The 24,897-nt window shown below is 37.8% G+C and overlaps 1 protein-coding gene across 1 annotated transcript in view; it reads left to right on the forward strand.

Moving 5' to 3' along the window:
* The window catches only part of lamb2l (laminin, beta 2-like), a 53,922-nt gene that overhangs the window by 21,526 nt on the left and 7,499 nt on the right, over nucleotides 1-24,897 (forward strand). The window contains exons 3-26 of the mRNA XM_067370896.1: nucleotides 2,961-3,130; nucleotides 5,776-5,911; nucleotides 8,114-8,187; nucleotides 8,308-8,496; nucleotides 8,589-8,652; nucleotides 9,658-9,860; nucleotides 9,980-10,100; nucleotides 10,177-10,365; nucleotides 10,473-10,652; nucleotides 12,979-13,091; nucleotides 13,211-13,290; nucleotides 13,542-13,698; nucleotides 16,811-16,945; nucleotides 17,049-17,210; nucleotides 17,712-17,833; nucleotides 19,439-19,559; nucleotides 19,724-19,916; nucleotides 20,061-20,204; nucleotides 21,446-21,677; nucleotides 22,301-22,464; nucleotides 22,537-22,761; nucleotides 22,841-23,055; nucleotides 24,209-24,305; nucleotides 24,379-24,751. Of these exons, the coding sequence (XP_067226997.1) occupies nucleotides 2,961-3,130; nucleotides 5,776-5,911; nucleotides 8,114-8,187; nucleotides 8,308-8,496; nucleotides 8,589-8,652; nucleotides 9,658-9,860; nucleotides 9,980-10,100; nucleotides 10,177-10,365; nucleotides 10,473-10,652; nucleotides 12,979-13,091; nucleotides 13,211-13,290; nucleotides 13,542-13,698; nucleotides 16,811-16,945; nucleotides 17,049-17,210; nucleotides 17,712-17,833; nucleotides 19,439-19,559; nucleotides 19,724-19,916; nucleotides 20,061-20,204; nucleotides 21,446-21,677; nucleotides 22,301-22,464; nucleotides 22,537-22,761; nucleotides 22,841-23,055; nucleotides 24,209-24,305; nucleotides 24,379-24,751 (3,859 nt within the window). The remainder of the gene's footprint in view (nucleotides 1-2,960; nucleotides 3,131-5,775; nucleotides 5,912-8,113; nucleotides 8,188-8,307; nucleotides 8,497-8,588; nucleotides 8,653-9,657; nucleotides 9,861-9,979; nucleotides 10,101-10,176; nucleotides 10,366-10,472; nucleotides 10,653-12,978; nucleotides 13,092-13,210; nucleotides 13,291-13,541; nucleotides 13,699-16,810; nucleotides 16,946-17,048; nucleotides 17,211-17,711; nucleotides 17,834-19,438; nucleotides 19,560-19,723; nucleotides 19,917-20,060; nucleotides 20,205-21,445; nucleotides 21,678-22,300; nucleotides 22,465-22,536; nucleotides 22,762-22,840; nucleotides 23,056-24,208; nucleotides 24,306-24,378; nucleotides 24,752-24,897) is intronic.

Here is a 24,897-nt window from a genome sequence, read left to right on the forward strand (position 1 = left end):
ACGTGAAGTGATATGTACTAGCAAATCTCAACTGCTTGTTTATATTGTTGCAAAATATAAAACATATTATCGCCCAGCTCTAATATGCTAAATGCAGCTACAAGGTGTGAAGATATTAAAATGAATTTCTGTAAAACTGTGAATTGTGAAAGTGTTATGCAAATAAATTTGACTTGACTTAATAAACTATTCCCCGGTTTCACAGGCAAGGCTTAAGTCTAGAGTAAAATGCATTAAGGCTTTATCTAAGCCCTGTCTGTGAAACCAGGCGTATGTGTATTATAGAAGTAAATTTCTGTTAATTTCTTAGAATAATTACTAGAGATGCACCGATATTTTGCTGATACATTTATATTAAAATTTTACCCTGTTTTGTCTAAATAAATGAAAAACAATCACTTTAAATGCTACAAGCAAATTTAGGCATCACAGCATTATTAAATTATTAGTGTTTTTAAAGAATTACTTTGAGTTTTAGATGTCGGCTAAAGCAATTTACTATAAATATAAAAACAACGAAAATAAACATGCACAGTTAAATATATTGTCTGATACTGACAAAATTAAAAATCTAATTTAATGTAATATATCCCTCTTATAGTATTTTTTTTTAAAGCAGAATCTGTCTTTTCCCATCACACATACGCAATCTGACGTCCACTCTATCTGCCTTGACTATGTCCACTCTTGTTGCTTCATTTACTCGCACTCATTCTCTCATTATTCTGTGTTGAGATGATGGCATTATTATTCTGAGTCAGTGATGTGTGAAAAAGGGTAGCACAGAGGGGCCCAAAGATTGACCAGGACACTGCCTTTCCAAGAGCCTCTCAATGATAAAGAGGTCATACACCGAGATGTATGGTCGCGTGGTTATCGGCATTCTCCAACTGCGAAATCCTTGACCTCTGCAGTATTATAGTTTAAGGGTGCGGTTACGAGCTAGTCTTCCTTAATGATAGTTCCACAAAGTTAGAGGTGAATGTTCAAAATCCATGTAAGACCTCCCACACATCTGGATTTGACAATGTCAGATAACCTTATAATGAACTGTGGATTTTGAAAGGCAAACACAATGCATTTTGAGCCCTTTGCAGAGGTAACCATGTGGAACAAAGCCAGTTATTTTCCTGACTCAATGAGAAACTAAACCCTCAGTCTTTGAAAGTGCCGCCTGGGTGGGACCATGAGGTCATCAAACAGAAGCCGTGCTTGTTGTATGCCATGATAATGTCCAATCATTGGCTGTCGTGTGGTGTTTTGGAAAGAAAATGTAGTGTAAACTAATGCATAGGTTGTTTTACATTATCTTGCTGTGTTTCAGTTGCACTCACCCATTTTTTAAAAATAGAATAGGTAAAAGGCACTGTAAACAGTGTGGGGAACATGCAATGGGTATACCAGAATTCATTTCACAGGAGGTGGAAAGGGAAATTTACCCATAAGTCATTGTGCATCACTTGAAGTTTGACTAAAATAAACCTACATTAGATGCAGCCCTTCAAATATGTTTTCATATTACACATAACAACATATTTATTTATTCATTTGTTTGTTCATTTATTAATTTGTTTATTTGTTCATTCATTCATTCATTTATTCAAAAAATTATTGTTTTTTTTTTGTTAAAATTAATTATTGTTCAAATTATATTAATGTTACTTAGTGCAATTTATTTGACATTTATGTCTGTTATTCCGTATATTGTGTCATCGTACCTGAAATCCAATTCTGCTCAACTTAGCTGCCTATTATTGACGAAGCAGGACTACAGCTGCGAGCAGCAATTATCGGGGTTCAAGTGCTTGAAGGCATTTAAGCATATGTGTAAAAAAGTTTTATGTTTTATTTAGCAAGCCTGTAACCACCTATTTCATAGATGGAAAGGACCATTTACAGCTAAAACAGGCAATTTACTAAGGAAATATATGGTGTAAACCTTTTTAACAGTGATCGAGATTGAGCCAAAAACCTAGGACAGGTTTGCAAAAGTAGGTTTTTGAAAAAATCTCCAACCTTTCTGAACAATTCAATTGACAGCGGTGGTCCTAGTTCTTAGAGGCAAAGTTGCTCAGAATGAGGAGTTCTACCATATGGTGTGAATGTCGTGAGCATGTGTGAAAAATCGCTTGATATACAATCCTATACACATGTGAAAAACGCGAACATCACCCCCTTTGGCTAATTCCATTCGAATTTCTCACAGGCCTCTAGGGTTTGAGTCAAACAGTCCCAATGAGTTTAATTACGATCGGCCTCCGTTTACCTTGTCCAACAGCCGCTCAAAATTCATTGGTCGACGGCAGCCATGTTTTTCAAGATACGCAAATGTCCTCTTAGACAATCGCGGGACCTTGGACAAAGACAGCGCATGCCAGTTTTCAAGAAAGTCGGACTGATGCATAGCTATAGCCGTTTTTTTATTTTATTTTATAAAGCCACCAAGTGGCCAGTCGCCGAAATTATCTCATTCCATTCAAGAGGGATAGCTGTTTTAGTAAAAGTGGCCATACCCACTTTGAACATTTTGGCATCCCGTCACGGATGCGAATCGAAACTTTTTTCATAATTATTGACAGTCAGACTCCAGAGAACGTTTCTGCACTGGTTTGGATCAGATCGGGCGTTTTTTCTGACTAACGGTTTATGGGTTATGAGTCATTATGTACTTTTGACTGCTGTAGTGCCACCATCAGGCCGGGATGGGTTACTACCATTCCTTAAAAGTTTTAAGTCTCTACTACTCACGTTTTGGTCTGCCCGGTCACTTTTATGGGAGAATGCTGATCCTTGGAAATTCTAACAATTACAATAGGATTTCAGCACTATGCGCATGAACCACTAAAACGTCAAGCGAAGGGAAGGTGTACATATATCCACTGAATAATGTTTAGGAACCCTGTGAAATGGAATACACTGTTAAGTTACTGAGCTCCTCTTCCTGTTTGTGTGCTCTCCAGTTCTTCCAGTTGTGGCTCAGGAGATCCCCTCAGCCCCACATGGCTGCATGGATGGGAGCTGTTACCCAGCAACAGGGAACCTTCTGATTGGCAGAGCTATTAATCTGACCGCAACCTCCACCTGTGGCCTGGATGGGCATGAGTTGTACTGCATTGTCAGTCATTTGCAGGTAAACCCAACATTATTTCGGAACCATTCCTTCTCTTTCATATAAACACATAAACATTGTTGGGGGTAATGCATTACAAGTAACTTGAGTTATGTAATCAGATTTCTTTTTCAAGTAACTTTTAAAGTTACACATTACTTTTTCAATTTACAACAAAATATCTAAATTACTTTTTCACATTTATTGACTGACAGCTCTCCTGTCCTCATGTTAAGAGAAATAAAGTGCAGAGGTGTTGTGTGCGCTGTGTGAACATGATGGTTATTGTAGTTCTAGACTAAATGTGAACATGCATTTACTCATCTCACTTGCACAAAAACATTCAGTATTCCACAAAATGAATAAAAACGGTGAAAGGCAAACTTATTACTAACCTGTAATAATTAAATATATTAAATTAAACAAATATACTTTATGTATTTAATCTCACTTTATTAACCAATGTCTTTGCTGCTGACCATCAGTGATTCAATTTAACCATAATAATAAGCAAAAATTACTTTAGATTAGATTTAGAGATAAGAGTGATGAACTTCCTTCTTCTGTAACCTATTCTTCTTTAATCCAGAATGGCAGCACAGCTGAACGATTTGTTTGAGCTGCACCCTCTACTGTACAGGCGTAAATATGCTTTTCCTTCACCCTGAGGCTTATTCATTTCACTTTTATTGTAAAAAGGGCCTTTACATTTGGCAAAAATATAAATTTTTTGGTTGGTATTAAAAAAACAAACAAGCAAGCCCATCCCAGGTGAGAAAACATAATGCAAAAGTAATGTAGAGCACTACTTTAACTAAAAAATAACTAAGTAATGCAATTACTTACTTTTTTAGGGAGTAACGCAATATTGTAATGCATTACTTTTAAAAGTATCGTTCTCCAACACTGCACATAAACATGAAATGTGATCTCATGTTGTGTAAACCATGCTCTCTACTCCTGCATGTATGGCCTTGCCCTGCAGTTTGTGTTGACGGAAATGATTTGTCATATGAAGATAGATGTGCACGGGGCCCCTTTTAGAAGTTTTTTTTTAGGTAAATTTACACACATTTTCCATTCATGAATATATCATTGTTATTGAGTTTAGCTAATCATACTGTTTCTGCCATGACAGGGATTTTAGGTAGTTCACCCAAAAACATTTATTAAGCCAATTTCCTCGATGTCTAGTCACCACAATATTTGGTATAGGCAAAGCTTACCCACACACACATACGCACGCTTGTTAGATTACAGAATGCTGCACACGTTGGACTTTTGCACGTGTATTGCTCACTATGCCACACCTTTTTTTTTACCAGCAGTAAAATCTGCAGCCTAAGGCTTTACTGTTCGATACGTGTGAGTCATTTAAAAGATCTTGTATTCATTTCTTACATCTACCTCTGTTTGCTATCCCTCTTTTATCTTGAAACACTACTCCTCCCTTTTCCTTTAGATGTCTATAAAGCACTCTTTTCTGCCCTCATAAAATGCATTTTCATTGACTGTTTAATGTTCTATGAATGTCTATTTAAAATGTTCTTTTAGGTTGTATGTATTTCACCCCTCATTAAAGTGTTTTGGCTGCATAAAATTGACAGAAACTGTTTAACTGCCTGGAGGCACCATACATCCTAGACCAGGAGTTACACCCTTTTTTTCCTCAGCACAGGTGTTACCTGTCAGCGCTCTGTCAATTTATTTTATTTTACTTCCCCACATTTCCGTTTGTGTTGTGATTTATCCATTCATCAGTCTCAAATAGTTTTAATTGACTGCTCTGTTATTATTATCATCCTGTAGACCCAGGGTTTTTAAACTCTTTGATGCCAAAGACCTGCAGATATTATTATTCCCTTACATTACATTAAAAATAGATAGGAAGATAGATAGATCAGAGTGACTTACGTTATCTCTGTCAACCCCTATTAAAGTTTATACACTTAAACTGTGTGAATCCAGAAAGCTGTTAAGTCATGCTAGAGAATTAACAATGTGTTTTTTTCAGGGCCCCAGCATAACATTCCTGTAGTTCATAATCCGGTTGATCACTGCTAATCCTATTGTTGGCAGCTCACACTCAAAACTACACCAGTAAGCATGTGTCTAGTGTGTGGTAAGCACAATATTGTAAAAGTGCTGATATCAGTCTCCTGCAGAGCTTGTGAAGATCTGAAATAGATACTGAGGTTCTCCTGGTTATTGTTGTGACCTTTTAAAGGGTGTTGAAGAAATACACGTGTCTCACTCGTTTTAGCCAGGCCACTGCTGGAGGTTTTGTTGCCCATGACAACTACTCAGCTTAGACAAAGTGTTCTGGCATTCATCCACGCTAACTCTCATGTTCTCAACTGAATCCAGGAGGCCCGTTCCCTTCTCTTCCTCCGCTTCCAGGTTGGCATGGAACTTTCCCCCCCATTCCGATGGAACATTTTGCTCAGGCTATGACCCAGATTTTTTTTTTTATGTCTTGGCAGCTACCTGAGCCTCCAGCCATGTGGGTGTACAGTATGTTGTTACAAATGAAACTGTACCTGAAAAAAAGGTGTGGAAAGGCTCCTGTCAGACTGCATTGATGGTGCTAAGTGTTTTTGCAAAATGTGTGGTGTTTTTCTTCTCACTCTTTCTTTCTTTCTTTCTTTCTCTATGTCTCATGACAGGATTCAGATAAGTGCTTTATATGTAACTCTCAGGAACCATACAATGCTGATTATCGCAGAAACAGCCATGGGGTGGAGAACGTCATCTACCAGAGAGACAGCAGAGGAGAACTCACCTGGTGGCAATCTGTAAATGGTATGTGAATGTGTTTTTTTGAGACCAAAAGCCAGAGACCACATAATGTTTTTTTTTTCCTGCTTAAACTTATAGTTTTAAAGGGGACCAATTATGCAAATTCACTTTTTCATGGTGCTTGAACAGAAATGTGCGGCAGTTTGTGTAAACAAACACCCTATAATGGTAAAAATCCACCCACTCCTCTTTTTTTAATTCCCATAAATCATAATCAGTGTCTCAGAACAAGCCGTTTGCAGATTGTATCTTTTTGTGATGTCACAAATGCTTAGGCCCCGCCTACAACTGCTGACGGTCTCTGCCCTATTAGCATAGACCCTGCCCTGAGTGAGTTGTACCCAGTCTGCCATGTTTTTCTCCTCGCCAGAGCATTTAAGAGAAGCATTCAAATTAGAAATTCATTTTTATTAAAGCTCCTAAGTTATTCAATCAAGAGCAGTGAGTGATTTTCTGTTTTTCTTTTGTTGTTTGATTAATAATAACAGCATATATAGAAGCAGGTACTTTATATTACCAAAGACTATAGAATAACACAAGACGTGTCACTCATACTGTTTTGAATGGGAGAAAGTGCAATATGGCGGAATAAGTTTTGCCTTCTAAATAAGAGCCAATCACCGATTGGTAAAGTCATTGCATCACTGCAGAGGCCGTTAGAAGCTCTGGTTTCTATAGAAACAGTCAGATGTGCATTTAGGACTGCACATTAGCTTGATCCAGCCTGAAAAATACAGTTTTTTTTGTCATGATTCGAGCGTTTAGAAACAAAATTCATTGGTGATTTCAAATATGAAATTTAATCGAAAGCTTGGCAAACAGCTTTGGACAATTTGATGTTTCCACATTCAAAGAGATAGGAGCTGCACTCGAATGCCCGAGAGGCGTTTCAAAGATGGCCGCCGAGTGAAATGACTTGTCTTAAAGGGACTTTGATATTATGCTGGTGTCACTTTAAAACACAGATCTAATATACACATGCAATTTCTTTATGTTCATAGACATAACCGACTGTTTTTTTTTTTGTGAACTTTGTGGGTTTTTAACATAACCTATTTGACAGTTTAAGTGCAATAACACGTGAAAGGGTATTAGTTCAATACTCACGGCACATGCTGTCTGACAGCCAGCTTTCTGTGTGCATGCTTTGGATGTGTGTACTCAGAAAACCATATATCAGAAGTTTAGGCTGATATGTTTTGTTCGTTTTTGGCAGAGAATCCGAGCCACGAGCTGTAGGCTCCGCCCTTTTTTTTTGGGAAAGAGGGGTGGGGAGAAGCAGCTCATTTGCATTTAAAGATACATGCACGAAAACAGCATGTTTTTCCTTCCACTCAAAAATGGGGATTTACAGTACAACATGGTATAATAAATGATCTGTGGGGTATTTTGAGTAGAAACTTCAGACACATTCTGGGGACATCCGAGACTTATTACTTATATTACTTTTAGTAAAAAGGGGCATAATAGGTCCCCTTTAAGATTTGGAAAGAAAAAATATTTATTTATCTAGTTATTAATTTATTTGCTTCTATTTTACTTTCTTCTTATTCAATACTTGATAATAATAGTGTTGTTGTTGAATTTATTGTTATTCAGATTAATTATTATTAGTATACATTAATCTTAATTAATGTGTATTGTATATTGAATTTTAAAATGGAAAAATATTTACTCGTTGTCTTTGGTTTTTGGACCTCACCAAATTAAAAAAGACCATTTATGACATAAATTACATCAACTATCTAATATTATTAAACTTGTGTACATTTCTTTCAATCAATAATTTGTAAGGGGGGAAAGACTTATTTATTTGTTTGTTTATATTATTTTTTTTTTTCAATTTTACACTCTTATGTAATTATTTAATACATAATAATAATAATAATAATAATAATAATATGTATTAATAAATAAATGTTGTTGTTAAAATTAATATATATATATCAAATTAATTATTATTAATATGCATTTATGTTACACAGTTAGTGTATACTGTTTATTAAACTTGGGGGAAAAAATCTAAAACATAGAATGGAAACATTTTCGCTAGTGGTCTCAGGTTTGTGGATCCCACTAAATAATACAAAGATAATTAATGACATAAAAAGTAATTCTACTACCTAATTGTGATGAAGTTCACTAGGTCAATTGAATACTTGTCGATTATGTCTTTAGTTTTTTTTTTTTTTTAATTGTGTGCAGGTGAGGAGAATGTCAGTATTCGACTAAATCTTGAGGCAGAGTTCCACTTTACTCATCTCATCATGAAGTTTAAGGTGTGTGTATATAAATGGAGATCAAGAGTATCACCTCAAGTTTCAACGTTTACATCAGCAAATTAATTCAGTCAAATTGTATATCAATGAAAGTGAATAAAACTGTCTGCATCTCCACAGACGTTTAGGCCTGCTGCTATGATGATTGAGCGTTCTTCTGATTTTGGCCGTACATGGAGGCCATATCGCTACTTCGCCCACAACTGCACCAAGACTTTCCCCAGGGTTCCTGCCCACGCTCTGCGGTTTATTGATGAGGTCATCTGTGAGGAGCGCTACTCTGATATTGAACCTTCCACTGAGGGAGAGGTGAGTGTGTGGTATTTTAAGATGGCCTGTGATTTTTTTGTTACTTTTGGATGCAGCGTTCCCACTATGTGATTGTAATATTTTTATTTTAGGTCATCTACAAAGTGCTGGATCCTGCGATCCATGTCAAAGACCCATACGGTCTTGACATTCAGGGTTAGTGCAGTACAGTATAACCATTTTTTTACCATGTAACTTTTTTGTGGATTATTTTTTATTATTACACGGCTCTCTGAAATACTTGTCAGTTACGACATTCTGAGGTCAGTTATTCCCTGATAATGACCATTGTCAATAGGTGCCGTCTTGCACCCCAGTTATCGACAATACTGTATTTACTGTAAAATTAAACCGGAGGACTTCAGTATTAATAGCTGGCCTATGATAATATTGTTGAAGTGTTCGTCTTGTTGTTAGAATGATTGTTTTGTACACTGTAATGGATTATAAGATAATAAACAGGTAAGATTTTAAAAAAGGTTTCTTCTCAAATCAATATTTCATGTCCTCGTCATTTTTTTATGTAATTAAAAGCTGTGTAATACATTATCCCTTAAACATTTTGAACTTGATCATTCATCCAGACTCTAAACTGTTTTTCTTCACTGAAACTTTGCGTTTTATGAGCTAACAAAATATTTAAACTCAAAGCAATATTTTACATCTTATGTACAGTAACACTTTATTTTAACATTATAGTAATAATAGTAATTTATGTATAACTTCAAGCAGCTAACCCTAATCTTAAACCTATAGTAAGTTCATGTAGTTAAATAAGATTACTCAATACTTATTTGTTTAATTACACTGTAGCAACATCTTCTTAAAATAAAGTGTAATCCTATTTACTTTTTTGACAAGTAGCCGTGTAATAAGCAGAATAATGTACATCCAGTTGGATTTTATAGCAAAATAACCCCCTTCAGGGTTATACAAGACCCCTCTGCTTTGTCCTGATCACCTTTTCAAGTTTTATTTTGCTATTAAAAACTGGCTGGATGTACATTATCTTATTACTTTATTGCAACGGGATTATTAATGGTCAACTTGAAAGTAAAATTGTCTTTATCAAGTGAATAACTCACATTTACTGTAGCGAGTGTTCAGTTTGGACCCAGTTCACTGTACTGCAAGTAAAGCAGCTGCACAATCTCCACTCAGATTTGTTGCGGATCACTAACTTAAGGATAAACTTCACTAAACTGCACACTCTTGGTGATAACCTGCTTGACCGCCGTCCTGACGTGCTGCAGAAATATTACTACGCTCTGTATGAGCTGGTCGTGCGTGGGAGCTGTTTCTGCTACGGTCACGCGTCGGAGTGTGCTCCAGTACCTGGAGTGACCACCAGGGATTCAGGCATGGTGGGTGTCAGTCAGATTAATTTGTAGTTTTGATTTAAAGTAACAATTTATTATTCTTACATTGATGGATTGTGAATGAAGCACACTATTTAATATATCCTATACTTTTAATCGGGCAGATTCATGGACGTTGTGTGTGTAAGCACCACACTGTAGGACTAAACTGCGAGCGCTGCAGAGATTTCTACCATGATGCACCCTGGAGGCCTGCCGAGACTGATAACCCACATACCTGCAGGGGTAAGATACGCACACACATGAAGAAAATCTACTTATCCTAATTCAAATGTTAAAAAAAAACGTGACTTTTTCCCAGAATGCAACTGTAACGGTCACTCCAATCAGTGTCATTTTGACATGGCGGTATATCTGGCTACGGGGAACATCAGTGGAGGAGTGTGTGACAACTGTCTCCATAACACCATGGGCCGCAACTGTGAGACCTGTAAACCTTTTTACTATCAGGATCCATCTAGAGACATCAGAGACCCGGCTGCATGTGTCCGTAAGTTGTTTATGATAATCTTCTGAGAAAAAGCCTTTCCATGGGACTTTTTTTTTTTTTTGGTTTTCTCCTACCTGTTGTTCATGCTGTTTCCTGTGTGTGTGCAGCCTGTGACTGTGACCCCGTGGGCTCTGTAGAGGGAGGAGTTTGTGACAGTCATACTGATCTGGATCTGGTTATGATTGGTGGTCAGTGTCGCTGTAAGCAGAACGTCAGGGGGCAGCGCTGCGACTACTGCAAAGAGGGACACTATGGACTCAGTCTTGACAACCCACTGGGATGCCAGCGTAAGTGTTTGCATGTGCTTAGTGGATGTTTGAAGTCTGCTTAAGTTCACACAGGTGTAGTTTATCATATTAACTATGAAATATTCAATTAACATGTGACAACAAGAAAATGTCCAAATTTTAAACCATATACGCTACTGTTCAAATGTTTGAGGTTGGTAAGATTTTTGTAATGTTTCTGAAATAAGTCGCTTATGCAGCCATTACTCCAGTCTTCAGTGTCACACGATCCTTCAGAAATCATTCTAATATGCTGATTTGCATACATTCTTTCTTATTATAAATATTCCGTTACTTAATATATTTGTGTTTGTGTAAACCATGATACTTTTTCAATATTCTTTGATGTATTTAAAGTTTGAAAGAACAACATTTATTTGAAATGTTTTGTAACATTTTAAATGTCTTTACTGTCACTTTTGAGCTATTTTATAATTTGAAAACTAACTTTTTTCTTAAATGTATGTTTGTGCCATATTCCTTAAAAATAAATTCTACTTGGTTTAATGGAAAAACATTCATATATATTGTATGCTTAAAAGGAAGGGTAGGCAATTTCAGAGAAGCTAGCAATAGCAAGCTAGCTTTGAAAACGTTAGATCCCACCTTCCCTTCAGAGCGTGAAGGAAGGAAAGCCTTCTTCCTCTTCCTCCTTTTACGTGGGTGAGGCGGTGACTCAGTGCCCACTTCCTCTGTGGGCTCTGGAGCGGACCCACGGGCTGGAGCGGCCTCTGGAGCGGACCCACGGGCTGGAGCGGGCTCTGGAGCGGACTCAAGGGCTGGAGCGGACTCTGGATCGGACTCACGGGCTGGAGCGATCTCTGGATCGGACTCACGGGCTGGAGCGATCTCTGGATCGGACTCACGGGCTGGAGCGGCCTCTGGAGCGGACCCACGGGTTGGAGCGGCCTCTGGAGCGGACCCACGGGTTGGAGCGGCCTCTGGAGCGGACTCACAGGCTGGAGCGGCCTCTGGAGCGGACCCACGGGCTGGAGCGGCCTCTGGAGCGGACCCACGGGCTGGAGCGATCTCTGGAGCGGACTCACAGGCTGGAGAGGATTCACGGACTGGAGTGGATTCTGGAGCGGACTCACAGGCTGACCTCTTTTGCCTTAACCTGCGCTTATCAGTGGGACTAAGAAGGCCAGGGTCTTGACTCACTGAGGGAGGCACAGTTGGAAAGCCGGTGTTGCCCATTGCCTCCGATGGTGGAGATATTCAGTGAACCTCCAAAAATCCAAGATCTGAAGCCCTTCCATCTCTCATTGAGGCAGAGGGTCATCAAGACAGCTATTAAAAATTTCCTTCAGTGCCGCATCATTGTAATCCAGCCCCACCGCCATTGTCCAAAACGTCTGGGCGAAGCATCCTACCTCCCATCCCTCTTGACGTAGAGCCCTCAACGCCTGAAGTCGAGCCATACGCTCCCTCATTGTGGCTGGAGGAAGGATCCAGAAACCCATACTGCTGGATCTATTCATGATCGAGGTTTCTGTCACGGATGGCACAGAGACAAGAGGTTTAGATACAAATGCAGTTTTAATTGGGTAATCCATAAACGTAATCCAGACAGGCAAGGGTCAAAATCCACAGATCAGTCCACATAAAACAAAGAAAACACAAACCGAAGCCAGTGACCATAAACAAAACCTCGATAACAAAAGCAGAAACAAAAAAGGGATAAATAGATAGACACTAATCACCAAACACAAAACTGCTGAGTGCAATGATGGGATAATGAGTCCGGGAAGTGGGTTATGGGAAATGAAGTCCAAGTGAGGTGAGGCAATAGTCCGTGTCGGAGTGCCCTCTAGTGGCTAACTAGGGCACTCCAACTGGTGATCATGACAGTCAGTGTCCTCTTTGCTTCACAATGTATTTTTCACTGTGAGAACATGATGTGTGGCGTGAGAGTGGCATGGCTTGTCGGACATAGCAACAGTAATTAAAGGAGGCGGGTCTTTGCGAACGGTCAATTACAGTAGTTATGGCATGAACGCAGCAAACGCCAGCAGGGTACGTGGAGTACTGTATGTTGACAGGCAGGTAGGACATCGTATCATTGCATTCAAACTGAATGCAGTGATTGGATGAACATTTCTCAGTCCTGAAACTTCCAAAGAAGATATATGTACATTTTTGTTATTATTATTTAAACCACTTCTATTATTGATTGTTATCAGGATGTGAAGAGAGTTTCAACCAGTATAACAAAAAGTGTTTTTGGAAAAAAACATTGCCTACCCTACCTTTAAGTGTGAAAATACCTTTAGGAGCCTCTGTATGTGACATTTATGTGTTCCACGTATGTGAATGTCATTGGCAGCATGTAACTGTGACCCCCGTGGCATCACCATGCTGGGAGCCCCGTGTGATCAGATCAGTGGGGACTGCTCCTGCAAAAGATACGTAACTGGCCGCTACTGCAACCAGTGCCTGGTACATGTTCTCTCTCTCTCTAAATAACAGCCATCATGTTCATTTTTTATTTTAATTCATGTTCATTTTGAAAATTCAACCTTCATAAAATGCCTGTATGTATTTTTGTTTGTGTACAGCCTGAATACTGGGGACTCAGTAATGATCTGGCTGGTTGCAGACCCTGCAACTGTGACTTTGGTGGAGCAACCAGCAGCAGGTGAGTCACTGATGTCAGTTATTGCACTTAAATGAGTGTATTTACCCTCGATTAGCAATAAGGAAGTGTCTGGTATCTGGGTGTAGTTTTGAAATACCAAGATTAAAGTCCTACATTGTTCTGGGATTTGATTAGGATAGGTACTGAACTAAAGAGTTTAACTAAACGGAAATGCCAAAACTGCAAAGTGCCCAGAGATTTGAAGAAATCTATGACAAATGTGCCTAAACTCTTTCCTCTTTCACCTTCAGATGCATGATGGACAACGGTCAGTGTGACTGTCGGCCTCATCTGATTGGTCGGCAGTGTTCTGAAGTCCAGCCTGCGTTTTTCTGTGCTTCTCTGGATTATTACAAATATGAAGCAGAAGGAGCTATAGGTCACTCCCCTGATGATCCCACTCTTCCTGTGAGTAATGCTCAACTGCACAGAGATCAGATCAGCACCTGGCATTTTACTGGCATTTTCACTTTGTATTGTTTTGCCCTTTTTTCAGACTAATAAGGGTACTGCTATAAATCTTCCTACTGTTATGAATAGGTGTCTGTTCTTCTCTTGGAGGCGATGCTGGTATCATTGGGCCATGGGAAGAGTAATATGTGTATGTCTGTGAAAGAATTCCTTGATTTTTGGGTTCAGTTGGATCTTTCAGCCCCTAACATAACTAAAAGTTGATGTAATATGTTCAATGTAAAAAATCTCTCCTTTGTCAGTTTACATTCATGTGAATTGAACCCTCAGGTATCTTCATTTCCCCTGCTCTGTGTGACACAAAACACTCCTCATGCCTATCTAATACCATCATATTTTCTGAGTCACAATGGGTTTGGTGATGGATTTGGTTAAAATTGCAGTGCAAAAAAAATATTGTCTTCCAATTTTCCAGTTAAAATAAATAATTATTTTTAAGCATTTAATCTATCATAATAATGTGAGGTGTTTCCAGGATGGTTTGGAGTGGCACCGAACCCGCCGCAGGAACTCAGACAGACAGTGCTGGTTGTTAGGACACATTATACCAAACACAAACAAACACACATACAAAGTGCAGATTGCACAGTTGAAGTGACCCAGAATAAGATCAGAGAGCAGAAGAGATGCCAGCCGTCAGAGCAAGTTATTAATGCCCACCACACATATAAACGCACACCAGCACTGTGGTTCACACAGTCTCTCAGTTTCTCCACCATCATCATTACAGTTCACACTTTCACTGTCTGCCACCTCACTCACTTCTTTCAGAAATAGTGTCAAGTTTTGCTCTGCTTTTTGCATTTGTGCTTGAAAGGACATTGTTTAAAAGTTTTTGTCTAACATTATGTATGTGTTTGCTGTCACTTTTGATCAGTGTTGGGGGTAATTACAATTACGTGAGTACATAATCAGATTACTTTTTCAAGTAACTAGTAAAGTAATGCATTACATATAAATTTACAACAAAATATCTGAGTTACTTTTTCAAATAAGTAAATCAAGTTACTTTGTTGTCCCATTTATTGACTGAAAGCTCTCCTGTCCCCATGTTTACAGGAATCTTGAGTAAGTTAAGAGACGTTGTGTGCGCTGTGAACATGATGGTTATTGTAGTTCTAGACTAAATGCGAGCAATACTCATCTCACTTGCACAAAAACAGATTTAGTATTCTTCAAAATAAATAAAAACAGTGAAATGCAAACTCAGAATATTACACAAACCTGCAATAATTAAATATGTTAAATTAAAAATTAAAATTAAATTAAAATGTATTTAATCTCATTTTATTAACCAATGTCTTTGCTGGTGACCTTCGATTATCCAGTTCAGCCACACTAATAAGCAAAAATGAAATTAATCATCACATTTGTGTTTAATTTTTAGTTTTTATTACTGAAGTAAGAGTGTTAAACTTTCTCCTCCTTCATTCCATTCTTCTGCAATCCAGAAAGGGAGCACAGCTGAAAGGTTTGTTTGAGCTGTGCCCTCTACTGTACAGGCATAAATACGCATTTCCTTCAGCCTGAGGCTTATTCATTTCACTTTTGGTGTGAAAAGGCCTTTACATTTGCCAAAAATTGAACTTTTTTGTTATTAAAAAACAAACAAGTAAGCCCAGACCAGGAGAAAAAGTAACACAAAAGTAACGTAACACATTACTTTCCATAAAAAGGAAATTAGTTACTTTTTTATGGAGTAACGCAATGTTGTCATGCATTACTTTTAAAAGTAACTTTCCCCAAAACTGCTTTTGATCAATTACATTTTTCCTTGCTGAATAAAAGTATAAATATCTTTTTAAAATTTTTTTGAACAGTAGTATATGATATACTGCATCCTACTTGAACTACACTGTATTGTATAACAGTAGTGTCCTTATTGTCACATGACCTCACTATGCATGTTTACTTCAGTAAGTGCCTTTCATTATGACATTTTAAATCCAATTTTGTATAAAATGTAAAATTTAAAATGCCTGATTAAGTAATAAGTCACAAAAGATGTTAAAAATCATGTTTGTTAAAGCAATAAGCCCCAAAAAGCCGTGGTTTACAGTGAATTTATAACAGCTAAGGGGCGTTCTTAGGCACGACGTGGAGCGGAGTTCACAGGGTTTATTGCTTTTATAAAAGTTTACCACACAATACAAATATTAAAGCCAAAAAATATGTATCAATGCAAATTTCATGAAGTAAAATCATTAAAAGACTTCCTTCCACTGGAAAAAATAGTCCCTGACCATGAACAGCAACATAAGTTACATTGTTACGCCATTAGATGGTGGCAAAGGTTGTTTTTATGAGTAAGTCACACAGTAGCAAAGACTTTTATATTGAAACTTGTTGTGAACACGGAACAAGACGCAAATGACAAATGCTTTGACTAGCGCTGTCAGTGTCAGCAGGGAACGGGAAAACCCATTAAATATTAAAAGGACAAGATAGCAGCAGACATTCAAACAGACTTTTATTATGAACATAGGACTGACCTGAAGGAAAATACTACATTTGAATGCAGGTAATACACTCGGTCACTCGATATCTCTCTCACAATACTCTTCTACACAAGCTTCAGTGAACAAAATCAATAGAGAACAATCATATGTTTACGTTGCTAAAAGTGGTTTATAAGACAGATGCAGTAATGCGGTCAGCTGTATGTTTTCGGGAATTTTACAACGGCTTCAGACACGGCTCAACCAATCAGAATCAAGTTCCGAACCTATCCGTTTTATAATGTAATTTCTGGTGCAATCATAACTTTTAAAATGGAAGGTCAAGATGAGCACATATAATATCCAATGCAATACGCTTTAGTCATATACTGCACATTTGGAAATGTATTTACTGTGTGCACAGTTTAAATAATGTATATTGGAACAATAGTATACATACTGCATACTAGATGAATAGTATGAGAATATGGTGATATGCCTTTCTGGACATACTGTAGTCATACTCTCCAATTCATGTTATCCTGTATAAATAAATGTTATATCTTGAATATTAAGGTGAGCACAATATAGATTGTGTGCTTGTTGTTCAGGGCAACCTGAGGCCTCAGGCTGAGACCGACTGTGTGCAGCATCTCAACAATCAGCTAAGAAGACACCGCCGCCACCGTCGCATCGCCCAGCAGCAGAGGGCAGCACTGAGACGTATCCGACAGTTGCAACAAACGGTGAGTTCCCCTTCAGATAACTGCACCTCTGCATTCATCAACTGCTATACTTACACTTCACTGTTGTATCTGATTTATAATGAATCTGTGTTTGTTTTTTTAGCCCAGCGTGAGCATAGTACACAGAGAGAGACAGCCGGGTCAGATGGTCACATGGACCGGGCAGGGCTTCGCTCGAGTTAAAGATGGAGCTGGCCTACAGTTTACCATCAGCAACATCCCTTATGCCATGGAATATGACATCATGATCCGATACGAGCCAGAGGTTTGTGGTCTGAAACACTATTGTTTCGGAACATGGTAGCTGATTACTAGCTGGTAGATTTTCTCTAACCAAAAAACAACGACCTGGTCATACCATCTGCAACGAATGACCATCTCGCTCCAGACCAACTAGAATCCAGAAACACAGATAGCAATCTAATCTGGTTCAGTGTCTTTAATAGTTACTTAAAAGGATAGTCCACTCAAAAATGAATATTCTGGCATCATTTACTCAACCTGATGTTGTTCCAAACTTGTATGACTTTAATTCTAAAAGAGAATGTAAAAGAACATATTTTGAACTATATTGGTAACTAAACTATTTTGGTTCCCATTTACTATTTCATTATATTTTTTGTCCATACAATGAAAGTCAATGTGAACCAATGATTGATGACAGATCAATTTTCATTTTTGGATGCCTTTAATAAATATCACATATCTCATATTTGCCTGAATGTTATTAATAATCATATTGTCTGTTCTTTTTGTTTGCATGCAGTCCACAGAGGACTGGGAGGCTGTAGTGAGCGTGACATCCCTGAATTTACCCACTAGTCTCCGCTGTGGAAACATTCTGCCCACAGAGCAGATATACACTGTCACGATGCCCCACCACAGGAGGTAATATCATTATGTTTATGTTTTGTTTTTTTTTTGGATGCAAGTACACATTCATATTTCTTTGTAAGCACTTCATGCATAGTTTTTGCAAGTGTAGACTTATGTACTACTCTTTTAAACCTTGTAAAACTTTGCCCATCCCCTCTTCTTGGGAAACCTAGTTCCACGGCAGTTGTTTTGATCATTTTCCTGCATGGTTGAGTTTTTGGGTGCCATTGTAATCTGACTCTAATCTGATTTCTGGCCTTGTCCCAAGGCTCAGGGAATGCAGGAGCAAATTAGACTCTGTCAAAAGCTGCATATCCTCTTGAGCAAACACTGAAAGAATTAAAATTTAAGATATTGGCTGACTGAGAAAGTGAGAGAAACAAAAAAAAGAAAGGAGAGAGGCAGTCAGGTGAGTTCAGGAAGTTCAATCTGGATATGTTACTGGTTTAAGCCTTTCCATAGGGAAATAAACCCCGGGCAGGAGATAAGACTTCACAGACATTATCAGCTGCTGTCTAACTGTGGGTAACTAAATAAGGGTGGCTGTCTGGTGCTTGAAAGGGATTTGAATGAATGTTGTTAACATAGGTAAAGGAAGCAGCTGTATGTACTAACTGTCAGGGTCAGAGCTGCATGCTCCACCCTATTAAAGCTCTTTTAGTATATTAATAGTTTATAAATATAAATAATAATCACATCTCACATAGTACATGCATATTTCTGTGATATATGTGACCCTGGACCACAAAACTAGTATACATCTCAGTTTCAAAAATTGACTATTATGACATCATCTGAAAGCTCAATAAATAAGCTAGGATAGGACAATATTTGGCCTAGACACAACTATTTGAACATCTGTAATCTGAGGGTGACAAAATATTCAAAATATTGAGAAAAACGCCTTTAAAGTTGCCCAAAAAAGTCTGCATATCCACTCACAAAAAGACATTTTTGATATATTTATGGTAGGAAATTTACAAAATATCTTCATGGCACATGATCTTTACTTAATATCCTAATGATTTTTGGCATAAAAGAAAAATCTGTAATTTTGACCTATACAATGTATTGTTGGCTATTGCTACAAATATACCTGTGTGACTTATGACTGGTTTTGTGGTCCAGGGTCATATATATGCACTACTGATATTTTGTTTTTAATTAAAATTAAATACATTTATAATGATACAAAGGATTTCTATTTCAAATAGATGCTGTTTTTTTAACTTTATATTCATCAAAGAATATAAAGAAAATATTAGAATCATGATAAATTCAGCATTGGATTAAATTACATTTTAAAACATTTTAAAATACTAAAGGTTAATTTTAAATTGTAATGATATTACTGTTTTTCTGTGTTTATCAAATTGTGATTTTTGATTGTGTATGTATGACTACTGTATGATTATGGTATTTTGAAATAATCCCTGTCAATTTATGTGATGTTTATTTATTTTTTAGAACTAAAACTTTTTTTACAAGCTTAAATTAGACATGAAATTTAAGATTTTCATTAGACCCATCTGATTTTTTTCACACCATTTTATGTTTAAATATCTTGTAGAAATCTGCATTAATAGTCTGTTAGTAATGGCATATAATATTTGACAGGTACATTGAAATGCCGAGGTCCTTCTGCTTTGAGCCAAACAACTGGTATGTGGTATCAATCCGTTTCCAGCGCCATGGCGTGTCTCACCGACATCTCACCGCCTTCATCCTGATAGACTCAGTAAGAATCTCTCTCATTTACCATTATCAGTCATTTATACACATATGTTATTAAATGCTTTAAACAACCAATACTTGTGGTGCAATTTCCTAACCAAAGATAATACAAGCGCTGCCCCCTGCTGGTGAGTGAAAAATGCTTATTCTATCTCTCTCTCCTCACAGCTCGTGCTGATACCCAGGTATGAAGAGCTTCCTGGTTTCCAGGGTGATGACGGCCCAGACGAGCGTCGACGGCAGGAGATGGAGGTGTACATGTGTTTGGATTCCTTCACGACCCTGCCGATGCCTGCGCTGGCCGAGCTGTGCACTACACTCATCTGCAGCATCTCTGCTATCATGCACGATGGAGCCCTGGGTGAGTCACTGTGATGGGGTCAAAGGATAAATGTCCTTACTCAGTGTCCTGTCAAAAAGTCACATTATAACACATCCATTCCTTTTTCCTTCAGATAAATCTCATACTATTGTTTAGATTCTTATGAATGGCTTCTTTCTGCAGCATGTCAGTGTGATCCTCAGGGTTCACTGAGTGCAGAGTGTGACAAAGTCGGAGGTCAGTGTCACTGTAAACCCAATGTTATTGGCCGTCAATGTGATCGGTGTGCACCGGGGACGTACGGATTTGGGCCTTATGGCTGCACTGGTGAGACACTTTTTATTGTCAGAGACTTTGTGGAGATTAAGCATTTTAATTGATTATTTGAATTAATATATGAACAATATTACATAAGTAGCTGTGCAATATGGCTGTATATCAGCACGACTGTGCTTCGGCTGTAAGCAATCACAGCGTGCTGATAAACAGCCATATTGCACGGCTACTCGTGTGATATTTATTTACACACTTGTGCTGTTGAACTGTTGTATAAATGCAATAAGAACAACAACAGTGTCTTTAAAAACTCCTTCCGCCACGGAATCAAATCTCAAGTTGACAGTTTAATAGTTGAGCCCAAGCCTCCATTACTAATTCTTAAACGTCACTTTAGAACTAGTAACCAAGGAATGTTGAGTCGCTTCATTGAAAATCACTGTAATATGTAGCATATTATGAGTGAGATCGCCTGAGTTAGTGTATTACCTACATCTAGCTGATATTCTTCAGATCAATCTTATATTTATAATCACAAAATCAGCTTGAATGTCCGCTAAGGAAAGCGATATCTTTGTTTTTTTAACATTTAAGACATTCCCATGACAGCGCTAGTCAATGCATTTTTTTGTCAGTTGCATTTCGTAAGATGTTTGAAGTAAAAACAACATCCATGGTTCTTTGTTTCAAGATTGCCCGTTTGATATACCCAAAACGAATTATACCTCATGTTTAAACACTAAGAGCCAGTGGCAAATTCCCAAGGGACTGGCCAAGATGAAACTGTTCTCTGCGGGTACATGAGCTCTGAACGGTCGCTGACGGCCTGGAGCTTGCATCTCTGAAAGCATCTAAACAAATTTTCAAATAGGCGCTATGTTTAAATATAAATTGCATATCTGAGGTCTAAACAACTATATTCTTACCTAAAAAAAAACTCTTAAAAAAAAAAGTGTTACATAATAACAGTAGTATCTATACAAATATGGTGGGTTTGCTTGTCCGCCATTAAACTCGCTGTCAGAATGCTGACAGCGGAGTGATACAAATGGTGAATCGGTTCCCGTGGTGATATTGGTAGTATATCGCATGGCTGGAAAGACCTCTCAGCCAATCAGATTCGAGAACCAGAAAGAACTGTTGTATAATGTAAAAATATTTTTATTACACTTTTGATTGGACCAACTTTGATGTACACTTTATATTGTAACTATTTTTATTTTCCCCACAAATGTTATTTTAAGATTCAGATTAAATTATGTCTCTCACTTCTCTTACTCTTTCTGCAATAGAATGTGACTGCCACTCTCAGGGCTCTGTAGGGCATCAGTGTGACCCTGTGACGGGTCAGTGTCCGTGCCGGCATGGGGCGATTGGCCGCCAGTGCTCAAACTGCCAACCAGGTCAGTGGGGATTTCCCAACTGTAGGCAGTGCCAATGTAATGGCCATGCAGAGAGCTGTGACCCTGAAACAGGTGCCTGCTATGAGTGCAGAGATTACACAGCTGGACAGCTGTGTGAGAGGTGAGAGACAGTACACTGACTACATTGGTGAAACCAAATCACTGTGACAAAATACATTTGGTAACTGATTTAAGTCAAAATGGACGTTCTATTAATCAAAGAATCCTGAAAAAAATGCATCACAGTTCCACAAACATATAAAGCAACTATTTTCAACATTGATAATAATAATAAATGTTTCTTGAGCAGCAAATCAGCATACAGTATTATAATGATTTCTGAAGGATCATGTGACACTGAAGACTGGAGTAATGATGCTGAAAATTCAGTTATTTAAAATTGTAATAATATTTTTTACAATATTAACATTTTTACTGTATTTTTGATTAAATAAATACAACCTTGGTGAGTTTAAGAGACTGTTAAAAACAAAAACAATATTTGACTGATCTTAAACATTTCAACAGTAGTGTAAAAATATCCAAAACAAAAATATAATATGTATAATTTGTATTTAATAAAAAGCTATATAAAATATAATTTTTATGTATGGTATGATACTAATAGACACTTAATACCAGGCTGCCTTGTAAAAAAATGTAGCAAGAAATAAAAATAGAAAAAAAAATAATAAAATGTTGTTCTATACAGCAATTGTATTGATTATTCTATCCTTTCTTTAGGTGTGTAAACGGGTTCTATGGTAACCCAGTATTGGGTTCTGGCGAGCACTGTCGCCCCTGTCCGTGTCCAGGACACCCTGACAGCGGACATTCCAACGGAGCTTCCTGTCATACAGACTATGCCTCTAATCAGATCCTCTGCCAGTGTGGTGAAGGATATTCAGGTAAAATATAGTCAGTAAATCAATAGTTTTTGATTCTCATTTAGTAGGTTTGCTGAAAATGTCCCGTCTCAGGTCCACGCTGTGATCGCTGTGCTCCTGGTTACTATGGTGATCCTGAGCAGCCTGGCGGGACTTGCAGGCCGTGCCAGTGCAACGGGAACATTGACCCCCAGGACCCAGAGTCATGTGACCCACGAACCGGACAATGCCTCAAGTGCCTGTATAACACTGATGGCCACTCTTGCTCTGAGTGTAAATTGGGTTATTATGGAAACGCACTTGCCCGGGACTGTAGACGTAAGTACAGTGACATAAAATAGTCTGTGAATGAATTCATGCATTTAAGTCTAATTCTGCACTCTGTCTCATCCTACAGGCTGTACTTGTGTAACTGCTGGCACTTTACAGAGCTACTGTAATAATGGAGTATGTTACTGTAATAAGCAGACTGGAGCTTGCCCCTGCAAACCAAACATCATCGGCCACAACTGTGACCAGTGCGCCCCCAACCACTGGAACTTTGGCTCGGATTGTGGATGTGAACCCTGTGGATGTGTCCAGCCAAATGCCCTCAGCACCCATTGCAATATGGTAGGACCTGTGCTATACAGCATCTTTCTTCATATTCATAATCTTTCTTATCAAACCTTTATTTTTATCATGGTTCATCTCTCAAAATTAAAACCTCTTTTTTGAAAGAGATAAGACTGAAATGGCAGCATAAAACTTTACAACAGTAAACAAACATCGAGGTACAATAGGCCTATGACACGAATAGATGTGACTGTACTTTGCCAAGGACTCCCAAATGAAATATAAGACCTGTGTGTGATGAGAAAGTGTTACTAAGCTTGAAATTATAAAAACATCATGTTGTTTGCAAAATGTATTAATTCTATTTTATCATTATACTAAGGCTAAACCTAATTATTAATATATTATTTATATACATATACAGTATTATGTAAACACAAACTTTTATGTTAGATGCGATTAATCACGATTAATAGAAATGTTAGCACTAATTATTTACAATATACACTACCGTTCACAAGTTTGGCATGAGATATTTTTAAGAAATAAAACTTTCTTTTGTTCAGCAAGGAGACATTAACTGTTTTCAACACTGATAATAATAAGAAATGTTTCTTGAGCAGCAAATTGGCATATCAGAATGATTTCTGAAAAATCATGCAACACTGATGACTGGAGTAATGATGCTGAAAATTCAGCTTTGCATCACAGGAATAAATGACATTTTAAAATACATTCAAATGGAAAACAGTTTTTTTAATTTGTAATAATATTTCACTATTAATGTGTTTAATTGGTGGGCATAAGAGACACCAAACTATTGAATTATGGTTTATCTTGCAAAATTAAAAAAAATACATTTACATTTAAAATATAAAATTAAACATAAAAAAAGTGGGCACAATATCGATTCACATTTTAGACTTAAATTATAATTAAATTATTTAATCATAAATTTAAATTTAATTTAAATTTAAATGATATGATAATTATTTTAGTTTTCTTTCAATTTAAATGGTTTAGATGTATTTTTTTTGACTATTTAATTTATTTTTTTAATTTATTTTTTTCACTGAAGAGGACTTGGATTTCAGTATGTTTTCAGGGCTTAATGATTTTTGCAATTAGTTTCAATGGCCAAATTTACTGTTAATCACTCTTCTTCTTTTACTCCCCATTTCTTTTCTTCTGTCTCTCTTTGTACCTATAGTTCAGTGGCCAGTGTCATTGTCAGCCAGGTTTTGGAGGACAGCAGTGCAATGAGTGTGAAATGTTCCATTGGGGTGACCCCAGAGTACAGTGTGAAGGTGAGTATACAGTACATCGAACTCCTTTTCCTGTCCATGTCAGATCATTAGTGCTTAATCTCCCTCTAATCAGAGTGTAACTGCCACCCTTTGGGGTCCGAAACGGCTCAATGTGACCGCGTAACTGGCGCATGTGAGTGTAAGGAGGGAGCTTCAGGCCGTCGCTGCGACGAGTGTGCCCGTGGCTTTACCGGAACCTTCCCCAAGTGCGTTCACTGCCATCCCTGCTTCCAGCTCTGGGATGATGCCATCTGTCAGGTCGGCCGAGATCTGACCCACATCAAGGATCTCATTGCCATGATTCTGGAGAAGGGTGAGGTGCCTGGAGTCAGTGACAGCCGCATCCGTGAACTGGAGAAGAAGCTGGCACAGGTTCAAGATCTGATCAAAGATGGAGACCAAAAGGGAACCTATAACTTAATCAGCCAGGCTATTGATGACTTAAGGTAAAGCCTGCACACTATAAATGTCATTACAGTTTATTAAAGAGTTAGTTCACCCAAAAATGAAATTTCTGTAACTAATTACTCACCCTCATTTTGTTCCAAACCTGTAAGACCTTTGTTCATCTTCGGAACACAAATAAAGATAT

The sequence above is a fragment of the Chanodichthys erythropterus genome, chromosome 20 (assembly GCF_024489055.1).
Source record: "Chanodichthys erythropterus isolate Z2021 chromosome 20, ASM2448905v1, whole genome shotgun sequence".
NCBI classification, from domain to species: domain Eukaryota; kingdom Metazoa; phylum Chordata; class Actinopteri; order Cypriniformes; family Xenocyprididae; genus Chanodichthys; species Chanodichthys erythropterus.